Below are 23,241 nucleotides of genomic sequence, written 5' to 3' on the forward strand. Positions count from 1 at the left end.
ACAAAAAATGAGATTGGAGCCTTATTCTTAAGAAAATGATTGTTATATGTGTGAGTTTATTTTTTCACTCTACTTAATATAGTTAGATTAAGATATCCCTGAAATGAATTTAGGAATAACATTCCTAAATATAGAATTGAAATTATAGATAGCACTAGAAGTACAACAAATTTTAGAAAACATTTGATAATTTAACACACAGACACATGCGTATGTGTAGGTCAATATTTGTACGTTTGCTCTCTATTTACATACACAAATACTTGCAAAATGATACTACAAAACAGAAAATTCACTCTAATGCATCAAATTTCGAATATAATTTAAAACAGTGGAAATCTATGAATGTTAGGATATAAAAAGTCATAACCCCATGCATATTAATAATTCAAAAGACAGATTATTTTACAGCCAAGAATTAGCTTCAGAAACCCTCCTTACCTTTTCAAAAACACCGTATGACATAAAGCAGCTATAACTATCTAAATGCTGTTGGCGGCAATATTGTACACGGAAATAAAACTAGTTAATTAAGTTGTAATTGTGTTTGTTAGTTGGCAGCCGAGCAGTGGTAGTTGCGATGCGACGGTTGGCGCTCGCACCCCCTCGGTACCTTTATATACTTCCAAATGTAACTTGTGTAGGAGGACAACGACTGGACAACAATTTATGAATGGAATAACATCTGATATATTGCATCTGGTATCTATGGCATTATTATTCTGCATTATGTGTTTTATCTGTGTGCTTTAAGTTATTCACCCGAGAGGGCAAACATTTGGCGTCGTTGCCTAGACGTACTCGGGAACGGAAGACACGGATGGTGCACAAACACAATGGGCCTACCAGTTGGTGAGATGAACCCAGGGACCGACGACGCGCACACGGAACAAGAGGCGAAGGGGAAATTGAACCCTGTAATAATCCCGACACAATGTTGAGATAAATTGTGGTCGAAAGGGAAAAATAAAAAATAAAAGAATGGTGTACATGGTGTGTGCTTGCTATGTACGGAGGTGATTTATGCCAAATATATTAAATAAAGACAGAAATAAGAAAGCAGAAACGGACGAGTGGGAGGCTGCGCAGAGGGCCTTGATTCTGGAGCAGCAATTAGAACGGAGACGGAGGCTGAGGCAACTTGCCGAAGGACGACCTGCCGAAGGGTGGCTCGAAGGGAACCACGGAGGTGTCACAGAGGGTGCAGAAGTCGAGGGAAGTTTCTACGCGTCGCCAGAACACCGTAGGGCGCGGAGCCACGAAGAGTTTCTGGCGGAAACAAGGTTGAGGAGAGATCTAGTCGAAGAGACTCGGGATCAGTTTAGAAACTTATCCCTTACACCACGGAGTGAAGATCACCAACGGGAACCAGGAGTGGGTGTGGGTGGGAGCGAAGGGGAGGGCAACCGTACGGGTGTAGGTGCCACACACGACAGGCAAAACACCGTATCTCCAGTCGCCCACGCAGGACACACCATCGGAGGAAGCAGCGCAAGGTCACAGACAGACAAAACCGCCCCCAGGAAGACAACCCGGGATGGCGAGTAAACAAAAATTACCAAAGTTCACAGGGGACGGCAAGGAAGACCCCTTATGGCACTGCCGTACATGTGAAACCATTTGGTCTGCCAACGAAGTGATAGACCAGAATGACTGGATACAACAGTTCCCAGCCACGTTACGTGGAGTCGCCATAGATTGGTACTTCGATGTAGATAAACAAAAAGTGGCCACGTGGGCCAACCTACAGAAGGAATTCACGGAGGAGTTTCGGTTGCTCCGTGATGACAACAAAATTGTAACAGAGATATACAGTACGAAACAAGGTACCAAGGAGACAGTACGGGCATACAGCAGGAGGCTGAAGGAATTGTTGGGAAAAATGGAGAGTCAACCAGCAGATGGGTTGAAAAAGCGGAGGGACTAAAGCATTCCCTCCGAAGGAAGATGAAAATCGTTCCACCTACATCATATGATGACGCCTATAATAAGGCGATGGACCTAGAGAGCGAATACAAAACGTCAAAGAAGAAGAAAAGTAATAAATATTCATCTGACGATGATGAAGACTCTGACGGGGAAAGCAGTAGCGGTGCCGAATCGAGTAAAAAGGTGCACGCGCTTCAAAAGGACATGGAACGAATGCTGAAAGAATTCAAAGCCATGAAAGGGAGTACAAGTAAGACGGAAGAAAATGACATGTGGTGTACCGACTGTAGGAGTGACGGACACACCAAGGGATTCTGTCCCAAGAAGGCTTTCAGCGACATTTGCCAGATTGCGAGACATTTGACAAAGTTATGTCCCTACAATATGAAAACCAGGAACCAACAAGTTCTCTTCATGCAAGAGCAGCCGGCCACCGGAACTTCGCAAACCGCCAACAATAATGCATCACCTGGCAGATATCGGAACAACCGGGTAGGGGGGAGGACCAATAATAATAATAGGAGCCGAATCCAATATGATGCAAAGGGACGGCCAATGATCCAGTGCCGAGCCTGCAATCAATGGGGGCCACTTTGCTAGAGAATGCACCTCAGAAGAAACTCCACAAAAATTATGCAAATGGTGTGGGCCTGGAGACCATGATGATGGAACGTGCCCAAAGTCTGGAGTGAACCTGCTCAACATTGACAGGACGGAGGAACGGGTATTGGCAATCACACGGTCGCAGGCAAAGAAGGCCACATACCCGGATCCGCGCACGGAGAAGCAGCGGGTGTTGGAGGCCAAGGCGGAAGTGGCGAAGGAAATGTTGGCACAAAGGAGCACCTAGGAAGCGGTAAGTACTTCCCGATCTGAGGCGGAGGAAAATATCCTGAGGCAAATGCTGTAGATTGAAGTGCCGGTGAAAATGAAGGACCTCCTGGAAACGATGCCGCAATTACGTACGACACTCCTACTGTAATGTCCCCATTTTGCGAGCATCAGAGTTTGTAAGAATTAGCCTATCATTTGACCCTCGTAGGCTAACAATTATTGATAGAGGGCCTCGTGTGGCAGTTACTTGGTGATTAGAGACATTACTCTTCAGCTGGATTCAAGTTTTGGCCTTTGCACAGGTTTTTTGACTCAGATTGGCACACTTACTATTTATAGTAAGTTACTATTTTGGGAGAGTCAGGGTTGCCATTAATAGAAAGACACTTGAGCAGAGCTTATTTGCAGTATCGACCTTGATTGGGCCTTTGCAGCTATTTCTAGACTCAGTTCCACATACTTACTATTTATAGTAAGTCACTATTCAGGGTTTCTATTTTTAGACAGACATCCAATCACATGGAGAACAGGGAGAGTCGACTCCTGGCTCAGACGGCTTAGCAATCAGACAAGTACATCAAGAGATATTAAAGTTTAAGTGACTTAAGTGATTTATTTAATATTTTAATATTATTATAAAGTTCTAAAGTAACTTTATAATAATAAAGTCACTTTAATACAATAAAGTGCGTTAAGTGAATAATTTAATGTGGGAATAAATCTTTTATCCCACATTGGCCAGGAAGGTGTTTGAGCTCTCTTAAGGAAAGAATAAAAGGAAAGGCAGGAGTTCATTCTCGGCATCCAGTTGATGAATAGTATTTTGATTGATTTTTATTGTGGAGCCTAGGGCTTTCGCAATTTTCTTCTTTGATCATAGGAAACGAAAACTTCCTATTGATAGCAATTTTGAAGGTGTGAAATAACACCTGAATTATTGCAGTTGTGGGAAAGAATACTTCAGTTCTTTCATTTGTGCAAATTGGTGAAGTTTTTCTACAAGGGTTTGAAGTTTATTGTTGGAGAACATTTATAATTGGTTGTGAATCATCCTTCTTTGGCACATGGAGTTATATCATTCTTGTTGGGAGAGATTATCAACAAATTATTTAAGGTTTTAAGAGCAGATTGCAAGTTTGTTCTTGCTGCTACAGTGCCATGAACAGTGCGCTACAGTGCCGTGAACAGTGCGCATGAACAGTGCCGTGAATAGTGCGCTACAATGCCGTGAACAGTGCGCATGAACAGTGCACGTGAACAGTGCACGTGAACAGTGCGCGTGAACAGTGCCGCGCTACAGTATTTTGCTTGATTCCGATTGCAACTTTCATCTCCATCATTAAGCATCACTATTATCAGGTTCCTCTTGCAACTATTAGTAGCTAGTATTGAAATATTAGGCATATAATTTTGCTGTTGTAAGTGATAACTTAGAATCAGATTTGGCATTGATGTAGTCTTTTTGTAAGCCAATTAGTCTTGGCAAATCCATAGCAGCATTGTACTTAGGAATGAATTCAATAAAGAAGATATATGTTGCACACCATTTGTTTGACGAAATGTCCTTTTAATAGCATATATGATCAGCATAATAGTTGCATGCCAGTTGTTTGTCGAAATGTCAGTTGGCTGTAGGTATTCATTCCATATCTAGTTTTCATGTATATGCATTAAAAATACCAAAAAGAACTGCACTCGCATACTAGTTCAATGTAAGAGGTATTGTCAACATCATTGGTGAACTTCCTAAATTTCTTGGCAACTTTCAAAGTGTATCAAACAATCTGAAATACAAAAATCAGAATACAAAAAGACAGCATACAAAGTGTTTGACAATATTCCTTGAGCCAAAATCAGTCAGTTTGGGAAAGGGATATTACAGTGGTATCAGAGCGGTTTCCTGCCAACCTGTTGGGTGATGGTTGCATTCAATTGGTGGGAAAATCATCCGTGTACAAATCAGTTTTGATTTGGTTTTCAGTTGGGTAGTGAAAATGGGCTACATGACAACATTGTTCAGCAATAAACAGGCACTGAAAGAACTTGAACAATCACAATACAAGCTCAGCCGAGAGTTGTTGCGTTTAGAGCAAACGCTTTCAAAGTTTGGGTTGCCTAAAAGATTCAATTCACTTCCTACCAACAAAGGTCGAACACCACAAAACAAAGAAGAAGAAGTGATTAGCATGTTTAAGGAGTATAGCACTCTTCCTCAAAAAATTAAGAAGGAACTTCCTTTCATGAGTTACATGGATTTGCACCCGAGTCTTTGCCATAAGACAGAGTTTGCAAGGAAGAAATATCACACTATAGCTCATGAATTGTTTACACATGAAATGGATAGAGAATCTACACATAAGGATGATACAACTCTTCATCAAAATGATTTGGTATCTTCAAATTCCTATGAAGTATGCAGAAATTTATATGATGAATTTGATAGACATGCTGATTTGATTCAAGAAGACACTAGCACAGCTTTGGGTAATGATTTATCTACATCATCCTTGCAAGAAGTGACTCAAGAAGTTTCTAATATAGAGGCTACTTCTGATTTTCATGACAGCGATGATGAAACTTTGCATGAGCATGAGACAGCAGTGTTTTCACATGTGCAAAATGATCCTATTGAATTGTCACATGAAAGTACTCAAAAATTGGGTACTAATGATGCATTGTATGTGGAGGATTCATGTCATGGTGAGTCTGATTTTCCAGATCAGACCTTTGAAAACAAGCTAGAAGATTCATATGTTGATACGGAATCCCAAGATCGTGCTTTGGATGGGCATGCAGTTACTTTGAGAGTGGAGGTGTGTGAAGGTACTGTCATACCAGCAACTTCTACCTTATCAGTTGAGCCATCCTTTGAGGTACAAAGCAGCAGTACCTTAGATGTTGAGGTGTGCATGGATGAAAGCACACATGATGCTGCTTATCATGTAGTGAGTGATGACGAATCAGCCTCATATCATAGTGCATATTGTGAACCGGAAAACTTGTATGGGGGTCATAAGCTACAGAATCCTCATCATTTGGTTGGGCAACTAAAAGTGAATGACAATATGATTGCCAGAACCATTGAGCATTTTGATGTTGCTCGTCAGATGTTGGCTACCTATGGTTGGAGTACTCCTTTGACAGATGAGCATGGTGATAGTGGTTTTTCCCTTGCAGAGATACATGCACTTCGAGAAGCAATTGGAATGATGAAACAAAATTACCTAAAACTACTTGCGGATAGGGATTTTCTTCTCGAGTGGGATTGCATTTGTTATGATGCATTGAAGGGAAAGGAGGAGCAGGTAGATGAGCTCACTCATGAGCTTGAGGTGACTATGGACTCATGGCAGAGTGCCGAGTTGGCTCTTCAAGAGTCACAGTTCAGATTGAGAAGCTTACCGAGGAGTTGAGTTTGGCACAGTCTCCACCAACTGCAGATATAGTACAGTTATATACAGAGGCAGTTGATGAGGATTTTATATCCACTGGTTGTAGTGAGGATGTGGTTACATCTATCACAGATATAGGTACGAAAGTTTCAGCTGGGATGAGTACCTTGGTTGAGAGCAGTAGAGAACCACTAGTGTCATCTAGTTGGGAGTATGGCTCCCATGTTGATTTGTTCCCATCTCCTGGAAGCAAATCTGTCACTTCATCCCATGCAGCTGATTTTGGATTCCAGCTTGTTGTTTTTCAGAATCAAAGGGATCAGCTGCTCGATTCAAGTGTTGTTAGTGATGAGCCATTGACAGAGGTTGGAGCATTTTACCGCGACTACACAGTGAGGAGTGCTCATCATTTTTCTTTTGATCCACACACAGAGGACTTGATGATGCATCCGTGTGGATTGGTTCCGAGATGCCATCCTTTGTGGGATGGGTATTCATCATCTTCAGAAGATGGGATTAGCAGTTGCGAGCGCCCGACTTAGCAGTTTATGGGGGATTACTTGCAGGGACAACTGTCAGTTATACATCATGCTGATATGTATCCAACAGGGTTTGCTACTTCTATGTCACAAAGTTTTCTTATGGGTACATGGTTACAGGATGACTATGGTGTCAGTGGGCATGATGGTTTGGTTAGTTATCACATCCATGGGAGTTTACCGAGAGCTGTAGAGAGATATTGTGTTATAGACACTTCCAGATATTTTTATCTCTATATGGCAAATGGATGTGGGGTTCAATTGTTTTGGGATCCAGGAGGTGACAAGTTTGGCACAGTGTATTGGATGGGTCCCATTGGTTTGCTTCACCACTTCTGGCATGGTGAAGTTGAGATCAGAGTAGCGCAGAGGAAGTCAAAGGGTATTAGGCTTGGCAGACTTCCATTCCGGGTTTGGGATCCAGGGATATTGTGTGCAACTATGTTTATGTTGGTGCTACAGGTGTCGGTTAAGGATGTGTGGGACATTTGACAATTCTCCTTTTGGGCCTCCCGAGGATTGGAGTTTCTTTGCAGTGGAGATTGCTTGGGGACAAGCAATTTCAGGGAGGGCGGACTGTAATGTCCCCATTTTGCGAGCATCAGAGTTTGTAAGAATTAGCCTATCATTTGACCCTCGTAGGCTAACAATTATTGATAGAGGGCCTCGTGTGGCAGTTACTTGGTGATTAGAGACATTACTCTTCAGCTGGATTCAGGTTTTGGCCTTTGCACAGGTTTTTTGACTCAGATTGGCACACTTACTATTTATAGTAAGTTACTATTTTGGGAGAGTCAGGGTTGCTATTAATAGAAAGACACTTGAGCAGAGCTTATTGGCAGTATCGACCTTGATTGGGCCTTTGCAGCTATTTCTAGACTCAGTTCCACATACTTACTATTTATAGTAAGTCACTATTCAGGGTTTCTATTTTTAGACAGACATCCAATCACATGGAGAACAGGGAGAGTCGACTCCTGGCTCAGACGGCTTAGCAATCAGACAAGTACATCAAGAGATATTAAAGTTTAAGTGACTTAAGTGATTTATTTAATATTTTAATATTATTATAAAGTTCTAAAGTAACTTTATAATAATAAAGTCACTTTAATATAATAAAGTGCGTTAAGTGAATAATTTAATGTGGGAATAAATCTTTTATCCCACATTGGCCAGGAAGGTGTTTGAGCTCTCTTAAGGAAATAATAAAAGGAAAGGCAGGAGTTCATTCTCGGCATCCAGTTGATGAATAGTATTTTGATTGATTTTTATTGTGGAGCCTAGGGCTTTTGCAATTTTCTTCTTTGATCATAGGAAACGAAAACTTCCTATTGATAGCAATTTTGAAGGTGTGAAATAACACCTGAATTATTGCAGTTGTGGGAAAGAATACTTCAGTTCTTTCATTTGTGCAAATTGGTGAAGTTTTTCTACAAGGGTTTGAAGTTTATTGTTGGAGAACATTTATAATTGGTTGTGAATCATCCTTCTTTGGCACATGGAGTTATATCCTTCTTTGGAACAGTGCGCATGAACAGTGCGCGTGAACAGTGCCGCGCTACAGTATTTTGCTTGATTCCGATTGCAACTTTCATCTCCATCATTAAGCATCACTATTATCAGGTTCCTCTTGCAACTATTAGTAGCTAGTATTGAAATATTAGGCATATAATTTTGCTGTTGTAAGTGATAACTTAAAATCAGATTTGGCATTGATGTAGTCTTTTTGTAAGCCAATTAGTCTTGGCAAATCCATAGCAGCATTGTACTTAGGAATGAATTCAATAAAGAAGATATATGTTGCACACCATTTGTTTGACGAAATGTCCTTTTAATAGCATATATGATTAGCATAATAGTTGCATGCCAGTTGTTTGTCGAAATGTCAGTTGGCTGTAGGTATTCATTCCATATCTAGTTTTCATGTATATGCATTAAAAATACCAAAAAGAACTGCACTCGCATACTAGTTCAATGTAAGAGGTATTGTCAACATCATTGGTGAACTTTCTAAATTTCTTGGCAACTTTCAAAGTGTATCAAACAATCTGAAATACAAAAATCAGAATACAGAAAGATAGCATACAAAGTGTTTGACAATATTCCTTGAGCCAAAATCAGTCAGTTTGGGCAAGGGATATTACACCTACATACGGTCCAAGTAACCCCGCACAGTCAGGCAACCCGGAATACGGATGGTTCCGGCAGAACACCTACAGACCCATTGATCCTGACACTATATAGTGGCCGGCACCCGACGGTGGTAGAAATGGGAATACTGGGCACCATTTTGACTGACACTATCGTCGACGGCGGGTCCGGAGTGAATGTGCTTCCGGAAGAAACCTGGAAGCAGCTTGGCAAACCGACACTATAGCTGTCAACCTTCAACTTACTGGGAGCGGATCAACATGGTATCAAACCCCTTGGAATGCTCATGGTGCAACAAGTGACCATCGGGACACAACCATTTGTCCTCGACTTCGTGGTGATTCCGCTAGCCAAGAAAGGATACGACGCCATCTTAGGCAGAGGGTGGCTGGTTACAACAAAGGTGAATCATGACTAGAAAAAGAACACCCTTTCTATAGAGAAAGGGGGGCGGAAGTACACCATTGATTTGAGGACCTAGGTTGTTGACGAGGAACTGACATCATCTTCAAAATCGGAGGATGAAGGAAAAGGCAACCTGAGGGCTGAAGGACAGGGCTTCAGGGAGCCCAACGACGAAGGGATTCTCAAACCTGGAGAGTGCTCCGAGGATGAGACAGGGTCATTGAACGGGCTCTTCCATTGGCAAATGGAGGATTATGAAATGTTTGTAATGTCCCCACTCTAGCAGATTGACCAAGCATATGTGCGTTAGCCTAGCTCTACATGGTCCCGAGGGCTAACGAAGGGTTTAAAGGGATCCTGGAGTGTTTTGGCCTAGTCATTTCCAGTTTGGGCCAAAACGAAGTTGATTTACTTAGTTTCAGGTATACTTACTATTTTTAGTAAGTCAGCAGGACACAACGGAGGCTAGTTTTGGTGATTGGATTTGATACTCCTTGGCGAGAGCTTACCGACGAGCTATCACTCACGCTATTCGGAGTCTGATTGCTAATATATTTTAATGCCTGAAGTTTTATTAAAGTAACATTTAATTTAATTGTAAAATATTAAAGTGTTACTTTAATATTTATTTTATGGAGATATGTGTAAATCAAAGGGGCAACCAAGGGAGACATAAGTGAATATTTTAATATGTTTTATATTGAACATGTTTTATCCCACATTGTTTGAGTGAGTTGGGTCGCCCCTTGGAGAAAGAATAAAAGGGAGCTTTTGTGGCTTCATTGGGCATGTTGAATATGAGAAGAATTTGGTGTGTGAGTTGCAGATCCGTTCTTGGCATTAAAGGACGTCTATCCTCTCTTGTGACATTCTAGACATCATTCCCTTGGGGTTTGGCCTTTGGAATCCTTTGCGATCAGCTTCATTTACAGGCAGATTGGGTGCATTTTTCAGCCACAGGCAGCAACATTATTTGGTTGCATTTCCAGCTACAAGCAGCAACATTATTTGGTTGCATTTCCAGCTACAGGCCGCGACACTATTCATGTGGGTACTATTCACGCGACACTATTCACGCGGCACTATTCACGTGGGTTCTATTCACCTGGCACTATTCACGCGGCACTATTCATGTTAGTGTAGCAGCAGAATTAGAAACTTTTGTTGGAACATTATGTCAAAATGCTGGAGTATTTAGTGAGTTGAAAATAACCTGCTTTGTATTTGAGTTTGTTAATTCTGGAAATAATATTATAACAGCAGTAGTTCAATTTCCAGCTTGCCTATTATTGTAAATTCTTTTTAGTTCATGTTATGTGGTTTCATACCTGTGCAAAGACTTGAAACAAAAAAAAAAACATTGAAACATTAAACGGAGGAATAAGGAATTGGCTGCAAACTGTTTGACTAAATTCCTATCAGCAGTGGGGTTAGTTTTTGGGCATTTTAGGGTGTCCATTACAGTGGTATCAGAGCAGAAGATTTTGCCATCTTGTGGGAAACTTTCACCAAAACATATTGCAGAAATAAAACAGGTCCAGAATGTATGATTGAGCATGCGACAGGGGCATTATAATTTTCGCAATACCAGGGCCAGACAAAATAGAAATCCGGATAGTCAGAGTGAGCAGTCTAGTTCATCCGTGCAGGTGGACATAGAATCCAGTCATACAGACATAGAGGAAATATTCTTCGATCAGGACAGCAGTATGGGTGACCGAGATGAGAGGAATATCGTTCCAGATCAGGGGGAGGTAATGTTCAGACAGTTACTGGGTACGTTAGAGCAAGGGCAGCGTATGCAGCAGGAGCAGAATAGGCGAATGGACATGATGTTGCAGCTTATGGCTAGACAGATGGGCGTTAATATTAATCCAGGTGATGCTAACAATGGAAACAATAACAATGGGGGAAACGATAACAATAGGGGCAATGATAATAATGGAGGCCGAGGCAACAACAATGGCCCTGAGAATAACATTAATGGTAATAATGGACATGGCAACAATGGGATTGAGGCGGATAGCTTTAGACACATTGCACACCCAGCTCGAACAACGAGCTCGAGACCTCTTCTACCCACCTTTCCACCTAGGGATCCGGTTCAACCAGTGAACGAACCGCAGATTACTGAGTTACAGGGTCAGTTCAGGAGGGACTGGGAGGCCAGTGGACCCGAGTTTCAGGCGGATATTTCCCTCAGAGATTATATGGACTTGAGGATGAGACATATGCCTAGAGCAGGAGGGAGGAATCAGAATTTTGAGCTAAGAAAGAAAGTTGGAAAACTTTCCTTGCCTTATTATGATGCTTCAGGGAAGATGACTGCACGAGCTTGGGTGCAGAAGGTAGATACATACTTACAGCTTAATCCTATGCCTGAGGAGGAGGCTATCAAGTATGCGGCTATGCATTTGGATGACATTGCGCATGAATGGTGGCATCATGGCATGGTGACTCTGGGGCATAATCAGATTACATCCTATGAGGAATTCACAGAAAGATTGATTGAGAGATTTGACACTAGGGATCCCGAGTTACATTTCAAGGAGCTAGCACAGTTAAAACAGACAGGTTCGGTGGATGCTTACATCGCCGAGTTTCAGCGGTTGTCTGTACTTGTTACTGATATCTCTCCTAGGAGATTGGTGGTGTTATTTTGTGATGGGCTTGCTGATCCATTACGTGGTTGGGTGAAGGGACATGATCCACTCACCTTAGCAGAAGCAACTAAAAAGGCACGAGATTTAGCCCCTTCGGTATACAAAAGAAAATACCATTCAACAGATTCTTCCTACCGCAAGGACAAAGACAAAAAACCATTTCAGAAAGAGTATAACAAACCCAAAGAAGGATCAAAAGGACTAGACAGTGAAACCTTGAATGAACTTCGAAAGAAGAAACTGTGCTTCCAGTGTAGAGAGCCTTGGGACTTATCTCATAAATGCCCTCTCAAGGCTAAGGCAAATCAAATGGAGTATTTTTCAGCAGAGGAGTCAGAGTCAGAGGGGGAGGATCAGCACTCCGATTCAGATGAGAGTAGTACTACAGAGAGGAGCAGAACTGTTGAGGATGACAGATCATTGGCACAGTTAACCGGGGCTCAGAAGGCAATCACCTTTAAGGTGAGAGGTACTATCCAGGGACAAAAGGTGATTTCCCTTATTGACACTGGGGCTACGCATAACTTTATTGATACACAGTTGGTAGCCAAGAGAGGCTTACAGACAGAGGAGCATGATGGTTTTAGAGTCATGGTGGCTAATGGCCAAAAGCTATTATGTACTCAGAAGGTTTCGAATCTTCACATTAGATTTGGAGATGGTTATGAGTTGGAGGATGATTTCTATGTTGTGGACATGGGAGATTACGACGTCATCCTCGGTATGACATGGATGGCATCACTGGTTGAGTTCACTTTCAATCTAGCGAAGTTGGAGATGAGGTTTCAGCATGAGGGTAGGACTGTTGTGCTCAGGGGACTTTCAGATGGGAGTTGCAGGGTAGTGTCTTTGAGGAGAATGGAGAGACTTTTTCGACATAATGACATAGAGTGGGCAACAGAGTGCTTAGTTATGCCAGCTTCATCGGAGCCTCGAGTGAAGAGTCATCCACCAGATATACAGGAGATACTTGACAGGCATGCCAAGGTATTTGGTGATATTCCTCATGGGGTTCCTCCCGATAGGGGTGCAGAGCATGTTATTGAGCTCGAGGAGGGAGCCAAACCAGTGATGATCACTCCCTATCGTCATCCTAAGAAACATAAGGATGAGATAGAGAAGGCAATTAAGGAGTTGTTGGAAATGGGGCACATCAGGCCAAGCAAAAGCCCATTTGCTTCAACAATTGTCTTGGTTAAGAAGAAGGATGGAACAATGCGCATGTGCATTGACTACAGGGCCTTGAACAAAAAAACCATTAAGAACAGGTACCCCATTCCGCGGATAGATGAGCTGATAGATGAGCTACATGGGGCATGTGTATTCACAAAGAGAGATTTGAGATCAGGGTATCATCAGATCAGTATGAGAGCAGAGGACATTGAGAAAACAGCTTTTCGGTGTCACTATGGTCATTTTGAGTTTCTGGTTATGCCATTTGGGCTAACCAATGCTCCTGCTACTTTTCAGAGTTGCATGAACCAGGTGTTTAGGGGGCAATTGAGGAGATACGTTTTGATTTTCTTTGATGATATTTTGATCTTTAGCAAGACATGGGGGGAGCATTTACAACATCTTGAGAGAGAGAGTCCCTGTATGCCAAGGAGTCTAAGTGTGAGTTCGGGATGACAGAGCTTTTGTACCTTGGTCATATTATCAGTGCAAAGGGAGTTCGGGTGGATCCTGAAAAGATTAGAGCTATTGTTGATTGGCCCACACCTACGAACCTTACTCAGCTTAAGGGGTTCTTTGGCTTATGTGGTTTTTATAGGAGATTTGTTAAGGGGTTTTCTCAGACAGCTGCTCCCTTGATAGATCTTACTAAGAAGGGGGCCTTCATGTGGATAGAGGCAGCACAGAGGTGTTTTGAGCATTTCAAGCAGGTGATGTCTTCGTGTCCAGTTCTAGCTCTACCAGACTTCACGAAGCCCTTTGAGCTTCATTGTGATGCATCGGGTGATGGGATTGGAGCAGTATTGATGCAGGAGAAGCACCCCATTGCTTTTGAGAGTAGGAAGCTCCGAGGTGTGGAGAGGAGCTATTCTATTTATGATCGTGAGATGTTGGCCATCATGCATGCCTTGGCCAAATTCCGATCCTACTTGGTTGGAGGGAAGTTTGTGATCAAGACGGATCACAATAGCATAAAGTATTTCATGAGCCAGCGAGACGTGAATGACAGGCAGCAGAAGTGGGTCACTAAATTGCAGGCTTATGACTTTGACATTGAGTTTGTCAAAGGGAAGAGGAATGTAGTAGCTGATGCCTTATCCAGAAGACCTCACATTTGTGCTCTTGCAGAGATTACAGGAGATTGGAGGGATAAGATTATAGCAGAGTATGTCGGGGATACTTGGGCGTCTGGTTTGATTTCAGGTACTACGCAGGATGATCGCTATGAGGTGATAGATGGATTGATCAGATTTCAGGACAGAGTTTACTTGATTCCGTCATCACAATTGAGAGAAGCGATACTTAGGGCATTTCATGATGCACCTACAGCTGGGCATCCTGGGGTCTTCAAGACCTATAGGCAGATCCGAGAGCGATTCTCATGGAGAGGGCTCAAGGATGATGTTCAGAGGTATGTCAGGGAGTGTGCAGTTTGCCAGCAGAATAAGGGAGAGCACACGTTCCCTGCAGGTTTACTACAGCCCTTGCCCATCCCAGATAGGAAATGGGAAAGTATTTCAATGGACTTTATCACTGGGTTGCCACGAGTGCAAGGGAGGGATTGCATTTATGTGGTGGTAGACCGCTTAACGAAGTTCGCTCACTTCTTTGCTATTCCGTCCACTTACACAGCAGCACAGGTGGCAGATCTTTTCTTCAGAGAGATATTCAGGTTACATGGGCTACCTAGATTCATTGTCAGTGATCGGGATAGTAAATTTATGAGTATTTTCTGGCAAGAGTTGTTTACGTTGTGTGGCACAGATCTTACACCCAGCACTAGTTATCATCCGCAAACAGATGGGCAGACGGAGATTGTGAATAAATGGGTGGAGGGATATTTGAGGAACTATGTGACTACACAGCAGAGGGCTTGGGTTAGATGGTTGCATATGGGAGAATACTGTTACAACACTACATATCATATGTCCATCAGGATGACACCCTTCATGGCACTTTATGGTTATGAAGCACCAAGCTTCATGGATCTGGTTTTGGGGGGCAGCAGGGTGCCCAAAGCGAAAGACTTATTGCAGGATAGTCAGGATATCCTGAGAGTGCTCAAGGAGAACATACAACAAGCTCAGAATCAACAAAAGTTGTATGCTGATCAGCACAGGGTAGAGCACAGTTTCGAGGTAGGGGATATGGTATACTTGAGGCTACAGCCATATAGGCAGTCATCTCTCAAGAGGAGCGGGGCAGAGAAGCTGAAGCCTAGATTTTATGGTCCCTACAGGGTGATTCGCAGAGTGGGCGAAGTCGCCTATGAGCTTGAGCTTCCAGAGGGCAGTCGAGTACACAATGTATTTCATGTGTCTAGGCTTAAGAAAGCTATTGGTCAGAGTGTAGTACCTTATGCAGATTTACCCCCTTTGGATGAGGAGGGGAAGCTCGTGTTAGTACCTGAGGCTATTCTGGACACCAGAGTGAGGAAACTCAGAAATAGGATAGTGAAGGAGTATTTGGTCAGATGGAGAGACCTGCCGGAGGAAGATGCTACATGGGAGAATGAGCAGGTGATACAGCAGGCTGGACTGAGATTGCTTGAGGACAAGCAATTTCAAGGGGGGCGGACTGTAATGTCCCCACTCTAGCAGATTGACCAAGCATATGTGCGTTAGCCTAGCTCTACATGGTCCCGAGGGCTAACGAAGGGTTTAAAGGGATCCTGGAGTGTTTTGGCCTAGTCATTTCCAGTTTGGGCCAAAACGAAGTTGATTTACTTAGTTTCAGGTATACTTACTATTTTTAGTAAGTCAGCAGGACACAACGAAGGCTAGTTTTGGTGATTGGATTTGATACTCCTTGGTGAGAGCTTTCCGACGAGCTATCACTCATGCTATTCGGAGTCCGATTGCTAATATATTTTAATGCCTGAAGTTTTATTAAAGTAACATTTAATTTAATTGTAAAATATTAAAGTGTTACTTTAATATTTATTTTATGGAGATATGTGTAAATCAAAGGGGCAACCAAGGGAGACATAAGTGAATATTTTAATATGTTTTATATTGAACATGTTTTATCCCACATTGTTTGAGTGAGTTGGGTCGCCCCTTGGAGAAAAAATAAAAGGGAGCTTTTGTGGCTTCATTGGGCATGTTGAATATGAGAAGAATTTGGTGTGTGAGTTGCAGATCCGTTCTTGGCATTAGAGGACGTCTATCCTCTCTTGTGACATTCTAGACGTCATTCCCTTGGGGTTTGGCCTTTGGAATCCTTTGCGATCAGCTTCATTTACAGGCAGATTGGGTGCATTTTTTAGCCACAGGCAGCAGCATTATTTGGTTGCATTTTCAGCTACAAGCAGCAACATTATTTGGTTGCATTTCCAGCTACAGGTCGCGACACTATTCACACGGGTACTATTCACGTGACACTATTCACGTGGGTACTATTCACGCGACACTATTCACGCGGCACTATTCACGTGGGTACTATTCACCTGGCACTATTCATCTAGCACTATTCATGCAGCACTATTCATGTTACTGTAGCAGCAGAATTAGAAACTTTTGTTGGAACATTATGTCAAAATGCTGGAGTATTTAGTGAGTTGAAAATAACCTGCTTTGTATTTGAGTTTGTTAATTCTGGAAATAATATTATAACAGCAGTAGTTCAATTTCCAGCTTGCCTATTATTGTAAATTCTTTTTAGTTCATGTTATGTGGTTTCATACCTGTGCAAAGACTTAAAACAAAAAAAAAAAACATTGAAACATTAAACGGAGGAATAAGGAATTGGCTGCAAACTGTTTGACTAAATTCCTATCAGCAGTGGGGTTAGTTTTTGGGCATTCTAGGGTGTCCATTACAATGTTCTAGAGCTATATGCTCGAAGTAGAGGAACTAGAGCAAGTAACAGAGGAGGTGTACCTGCTAGAATACATAGAATATTGGAAGGGAGACGCCCCAAACCTCGGTGACGTAGATAATCCGAAGAACAATTGTGTCGACAACGATTGGAACCCTGTGTGGAAGGCCGCAGCCTTCAAAATCTTTATTGTTCTTCCTTTATTTTATGTACGGGAAGGAGACCGTGGTCCCTATAGAATTTGTGGTTCCAGGTCTTCGGATGGCCATTGAAAATAGATTGGCCACCAACGGGCCCAAATTGAAACCCTACCACGCGAAGCGCGCAGGGGACCTGAGAGGCCAAACGGACACCCGAGAGTCCGGAGGGGGACCCGAGAGGATGGAAGGGGACTCGAGAGGCCAAACGGACACCCGAGAGCCCGGAGGGGGACCCGAGAGGATGGAAGGCAACTCGAGAGGCATAGGGCCACAGTAGGTGACTCTCGGGCGAGGAAAACTGAGAAGGATGAAGGGCAATCCCAGAGACAGGGGACCCGAGCAGACGACTCTCTAAGACAACTAAATTAGGAGAAAAAAATAATAAATCTGTACGGTCGTACGACAGGAGACCGTACGGTTAAATTTTTTAATTTTTTTGAAAAAACGGTACGGTCGTACGACAACGACTATACGGTCAATTAAAATATTTAAAAAAAAAAAAAGAGGAACGGACCACCTGCAGTGACCACCGTGTGGTGGTAACACTAACGGTGACCACCATGCGGTGGGCCACTGGCGGTGGTAACACCGACGGTGACCACTGTGCGGTGGACACCGACGGTGGTAACCACCGTCATGCGGTGGCACCTGCAACTACATAGCCCCGCGTAGTGCCGCACAACCCGGAACAGTCTCGCACCACGCAGCCGCACAAACACACATGCAGCCGCTTCGTCGTCAGTGGTCACTGTACGGTTGAACTGTGTTGGGCGTGCGAAAGGAGGACCGTACGGTGTGCACAGTTGAGCATGTTGTCCGTACGCTAGAGGTTTGTCCATACGGTAAGGAGGGTGTCGACCGCACGGGAAGGTGGCCGCACGATTGGAGGTGTCAGTGCTGTTGTTGACCGTACGGGGAGGTTGTAAAAAAAAAAAAAAACGACAACCTGATTGAAAAATGATTCGATGACATCTGGAGCTTGGACACTGAAAATATTGGAGTGTAGAAGAAGGGTTTTGACATCATAAAATATCACAGAAATGATGCGCGCCATGGACTTTCGTGGGGTTCTGAAGGTTGTAAATTGGTGTTGGCAGCGGGGGTGCTGCCCCTCAACCCTGCCCTGTACTGCGACAGGGAGCGCACTTGGGGCGTTGCCCCTTGACCCCGCCTTGTACTGCGATAGGGAGTGCACCTGGGGCGCTGCCCCTCGACCCCGCTAGTGCGTTGCCCCAGACCCCGTGAGGGGCGCTGCCCCTTGACCTCGTTGGGGCGCTGCCCCAGACCCCGCAGGGGCGCTGCCCCTCAACCCCGCTGGGGGCATTGCCCCCAGACCCCCAGTTTATTTTTGAGCTACAGAATACCACGGGAAGTGTTGTGGTTGCCCGTACTGTGAGAAAGAAGCCTGCAACTAAGCATTGGTGGGGAAGCCATAAGCCGTAGAGGGAGACGGATTTGGAGGTTGCGAACAAACAGAGTTTGAGGGAAGGCATTGCAGGTCCGCGCAGTTGTATGATACCAGGGAGTTATTCAGTTCAGTTTTTAGCCTTTGGGGAGTGTGATGGAGGATTTGAGGTGTCTCCTAGCCTTTGTGCCAACAGGTTGTGGCCACCTCCAGGCAGGATAGGTACGCTTTGAGGAACTTGGAGTATGTCTCGGCTGGACGTGAGGTTGCCTTGGTGGATGCAGAGGGCTCGGGAGGAGTTGACCACCAAGTTGGAGGTAGTACTAGCGTGAGACTTAGCTTAGCGTACCCAGGAGTTGGATGCCAAGAGGGCAACGTCGATGGCTATCGAGACAGTATCATTTGAGTAGCAGTTGGTGGAGGTTGAGACTGAAAAGCATGTCTTGCAGACAAGTTTGATTTAGGCACAGGAGGATGGTGATGTCAAAGGAAGCACTAATGGTGAAATCCGCACTTGAGCATAGGATGGTAGAAGAAAAGGGTTTTTAAGCGAGGATGCAATAGGTGTATAAGTTCTGGGCTCGATTGGCTTCAGCAGTTCTGTTTAATGTCATTTCTATTTTGTATTAAGTCGTCTGGAGACGACTTCTTTTCTTTTGGGGGGGATGATGTTGGCGGCAATATTGTACACGGAAATAAAACTAGTTAATTAAGTTGTAATTGTGTTTGTTAGTTGGCAGCCGAGCAGTGGTAGTTGCGGTGCGATGGTTGGCGCTCGCACCCCCTCGGTACCTTTATATACTTCCGAATGTAACTTGTGTAGGAGGACGACTGGACAACGATTCATGAATGGAATAACATCTGATATATTGCATCTGGTATCTATGGCATTATTATTCTGCATTATGTGTTTTATCTGTGTGCTTTAAGTTATTCACCCAAGAGGGCAAACAAATGCAAGCTTGAAGAGAGGAGTTCTACAAAAAGTGAGACCATTAACCTATCTTTGTAATGGGTGTATATTTTTCCTGTTATTTGTTGTAATTTATTTTTTCACGTTTTGATATATATTATTCTTAGATAATGTTTTTACTCAAAAAGAGTTGGGATTTTTCAATGTACATAGGCATTATATCTTCTTACCTTCCAGTTATGTATCAGATATGAGGGAATACATGTCTGAGATAGGGAAGAAGTTTCTTGAATCAGAGCTAGAATTATTTTCTATATGTTACTATATGAAACTAAAACCATGAATTTTTTTGTTAGCAACACCAGGGCCAGATTTTTGTCTCTTATGGATAGCATACTAGAATGCATGATCGTGAATTTATTATACTTGTATTTTTTTGTTTGCAAAGCAAAAAGTTATATTATAATATCAGAACCTAAATTACAAACTGGGTACAAGGTTTGGCATGTGGATATCCCTTTCACATCATGAAGCAAGTTGTCTAATCCTACACTGGATATCTCTCTGACTGATTAAGACAACAACTAGACCAGGAGAGAAAATAAAAGTGCTTGCATTCGGCAGAGACCTGTCTCAATGATAATCATAAGCCAAAGAGTTTATGTTTATGAAAACACGGATGATCATGCCAAAATTTTATGGCAGGAGAAAATATCTTCAGTGACAGCAATGCAGAATATGGGTGGATACATTTTTCACCTCTGCATCCTTTCACCTCGTTGTGCAGGAAGTCCTCTCCTGTCTTCTAGTGAGTCAGTCTCTTGATTTTCAGAAACAACCATGCCATCTTTTAGAAGAGCTCTGGTGCACATTGTTCGTGTTGGAAATAAGCCAAACCTGGACCGACGATGGACTGGTCCAAGAGGGGCCAGTAGCTCACTGGTAGAGTACTCCAGCAGCGTATGGAAGGTCCTAGGTTCGAGTCCTAGCTGGTCCATGTCTCAACATGGTATCAGAGCCAGGTCCAGGCTAGGAGCCCCAAGCACAAGAGAGGTGTGGCTTAACGGGGGGTGTTGGTGTTGGAAATAAGCCACATCCGGACCGACGATGGACTGGTCCAAGAGGGGCCAGTAGCTCAGTGGTAGAGCACTCCAGCAGCGTATGGAAGGTCCTAGGTTCGAGTCCTAGCTGGTCCATGTCTCAACACACATTTGTTTCTCTGCCTTCACGATACTTTCATGGACTCTACAGAATCAGTAAGTTTAAATTCTCAAAGAGAATCTCTAGCGTGTCTTGATCTTTGTTGGGCACATTATTTATGCTGATAAGATGATGAGCTTTGTTAGTTTTATGGTAAAAGTATGTTTGGGTGGAGTATTTCTAATGCATTAAATGCTATATATCCTCGTAAGCGAGGATTTGATTGCCGGCCTAGCTTAGTCATATGAATTTATTAATTTGTAGTATACTACACAATATGTGGGTATTGATTGTTTAGCTCCCTTAAGTCTTTGGTTAGAAACATTTTTGGGCCTCAAAAAAAAAATTGTGAACAGCTTAAATTTTTTTGTGGTATTGAACTGTTTGATTTAAAGCTGAAAAGTTTTATTACTTGCCTAATGTTTCTCGGTAACAATAGATAAGGTGAAAGCTTTTGCATACGTGGAAACATAAATTGAAACTTTTACTTTTTGTTTTAAGCTATGATCACAAATTAGGAGTAGATTGAATGCCTTGTTAGATGTATTACAATCACTTAGTAGGCTTGCGTTCATGATATACTATATAACATAGGCTATTGTGTCTCAGGCATATGTTTGAAATAATAAATGGTTTATGCTCTTTCCCTTTTAGATTCCTTCTCTTTAACCTTCTTTTATGCAACATTTAATTTTTATAATTTTCTCTTTCCATTAGAACATTTGCTAGCTTAGATTATCTCTATATATAACTAAAATGTGATTTTTGCATGTTTCCAACGTGACCTTTTAGTGCCATTTGTTAATTCTCACATATGAATGATCACAATGGGAAATTGTTGTCGGATTTTGTTTTGTCATGTTCCTTTTTTGGTAGATAACTTGACAATGTGCTTGTAGGCTGAAAGCGACAACACCTACAAGCCTATCAAATTCATTATTTGAGGAAAAGGCATCACATGCAAATTGGAGTGAAGTGAGAAAACCTAGAGTAGATTATCAAGGTACTATTCTGGGTAACGCTTAACAGTACATATCATAGCTTCTGTTACAATAATTCCCTGGCTTTTACTTTCATATGATACGATTTTGCTTTTGTTTGCTTGCAAAAATTTTCAAAATCCCATTTGCTACATGTCATATTTGCTTGCATGTGTTTTTTTATAACATGTGTGGAGTTGCTACAAAAGCATCTATCATAAAAGTCATTAAGGACCAGCATATTTTTAAAATTCGAGTGTATTATCATGAACAAGTTGTAGTTTTCATATAAGCAGCAAGAATTTCATGTAAAGGTAATATTGTTTCCTTATGTTAAGGTTCCATGGTTCAAGATGAGAGTAATTTATGATTAGTACATTGCATTACAAACTCAGAGAAGGGGAAAGAACCTATAGTATTGTTATAAATTCTGATTGCCCCAGGCAAAAAAATTATGAAATGTAGTTTTGACACATGTACCTGCATATTTGTTTTGAGTTCCATTTATTTGATGAATAAGAAAAATTGTGCAGCAACAGAAGTGAAAATTGTTGGTTTGGACATCCCAAAGAGAATAGACTCTGAGAGTGATGAACGGCAATCAGAGAACTTGTGGGAAAGTAATGATCCATTATGGCATTCTCCTAAGCATACACTGGCTGAGCTAAGTGATCAAAGCAATGATGGTATGACAGTGGCCACAAAATCTGTAACAGCTTCAGAAGGTGCTACCGGATATTCTACTAATAAAGAGGTTCTGAATAGCTTGCCATCTACTTCCGTGAGTAACAAAAGTCTTGAAAGTGACATACCATCCGGCTCTTCTGACAAAGAAACAAAAGGTAAGTTTAGTACTACTGTTTTATCTCAGCCATTGGGGTTGGCTGATTCTCCGTTATCATCTCCACTGAAAGAAACAAAAGTCTCATCCAGGCATTTTCTGCTTTTTGGTGACGATGATGAAGAGTTGGAAGCAAGCCTTTTTGGACCTCTTCCAAAAGCAAATTCAAAAGCCACATCCCTGGGTAAAATTCCAGGAAGGCGGCCTTCATTGTTTGACAGTGATGAGGATTAAAATTCCATGTAAATCTACTATTAGCAATTTTTTGCTAGTAAGTTATTCATTATTATGCTGGGTGATCATTTCATCCACATGCTTGTTTCTATAAATGAATATTACTGAAGTAATGAAAAAAGATTGCTGTTGGTTGGGTATTACAATGAGAATATGGTATGTACCTCCTACCTTGTCAACTACCAGATCACATATCTGGCTTTCTGGGTTTTTCTTTATTTATGGATCTGAAATTAATGCAGATAACAAATTATGTAGATTTTCCTTTCATTGAAACTTGATTCTCGTTCATACAAATTATGTATAGAGTACTATTTCAATAAAGACAGTTTACTGGGGGATTTCTGTTAGGTCATATGCAGAAGAAGCCCTCTTCAATTCTGTAAATAGTAAAAGAAACCCCCTAGTGATCTGCTATAATTACCTTGACTGAAATTAACACTTTTTAAAAGTAAGTCATTGCAGTTCAAAACATATTAAGATTCCTTATCTTGGATTTTCCAAGAGAGCTGGGTGGTAGTGGACGAATTTTCAGTTATGGATGGAGGGTTTAATTGAGAATC

The 23,241-nt window shown here is 42.3% G+C and overlaps 1 protein-coding gene across 3 annotated transcripts in view; it reads left to right on the forward strand.

Moving 5' to 3' along the window:
• Nucleotides 1–22,935, forward strand: part of LOC131057373 (uncharacterized) — a 151,612-nt gene extending 128,677 nt beyond the window's left edge. Inside the window, exons 11-12 of one of the 3 annotated variants that reach the window (XM_057991530.2) lie at nt 21,523–21,626; nt 22,137–22,935. In XM_057991530.2, coding sequence (XP_057847513.2) covers nt 21,523–21,626; nt 22,137–22,678 — 646 coding nt within the window. In that variant the 3' untranslated portion in view covers nt 22,679–22,935. The remainder of the gene's footprint in view (nt 1–21,522; nt 21,627–22,136) is intronic. The other 2 variants (XM_057991531.2, XM_057991532.2) reach the window with 2 other exon arrangements.
• Nucleotides 22,936–23,241: the final 306 nt, after the last annotated feature.

Source organism: Cryptomeria japonica, chromosome 5 (genome assembly GCF_030272615.1).
Source record: "Cryptomeria japonica chromosome 5, Sugi_1.0, whole genome shotgun sequence".
Lineage (NCBI taxonomy): Eukaryota > Viridiplantae > Streptophyta > Pinopsida > Cupressales > Cupressaceae > Cryptomeria > Cryptomeria japonica.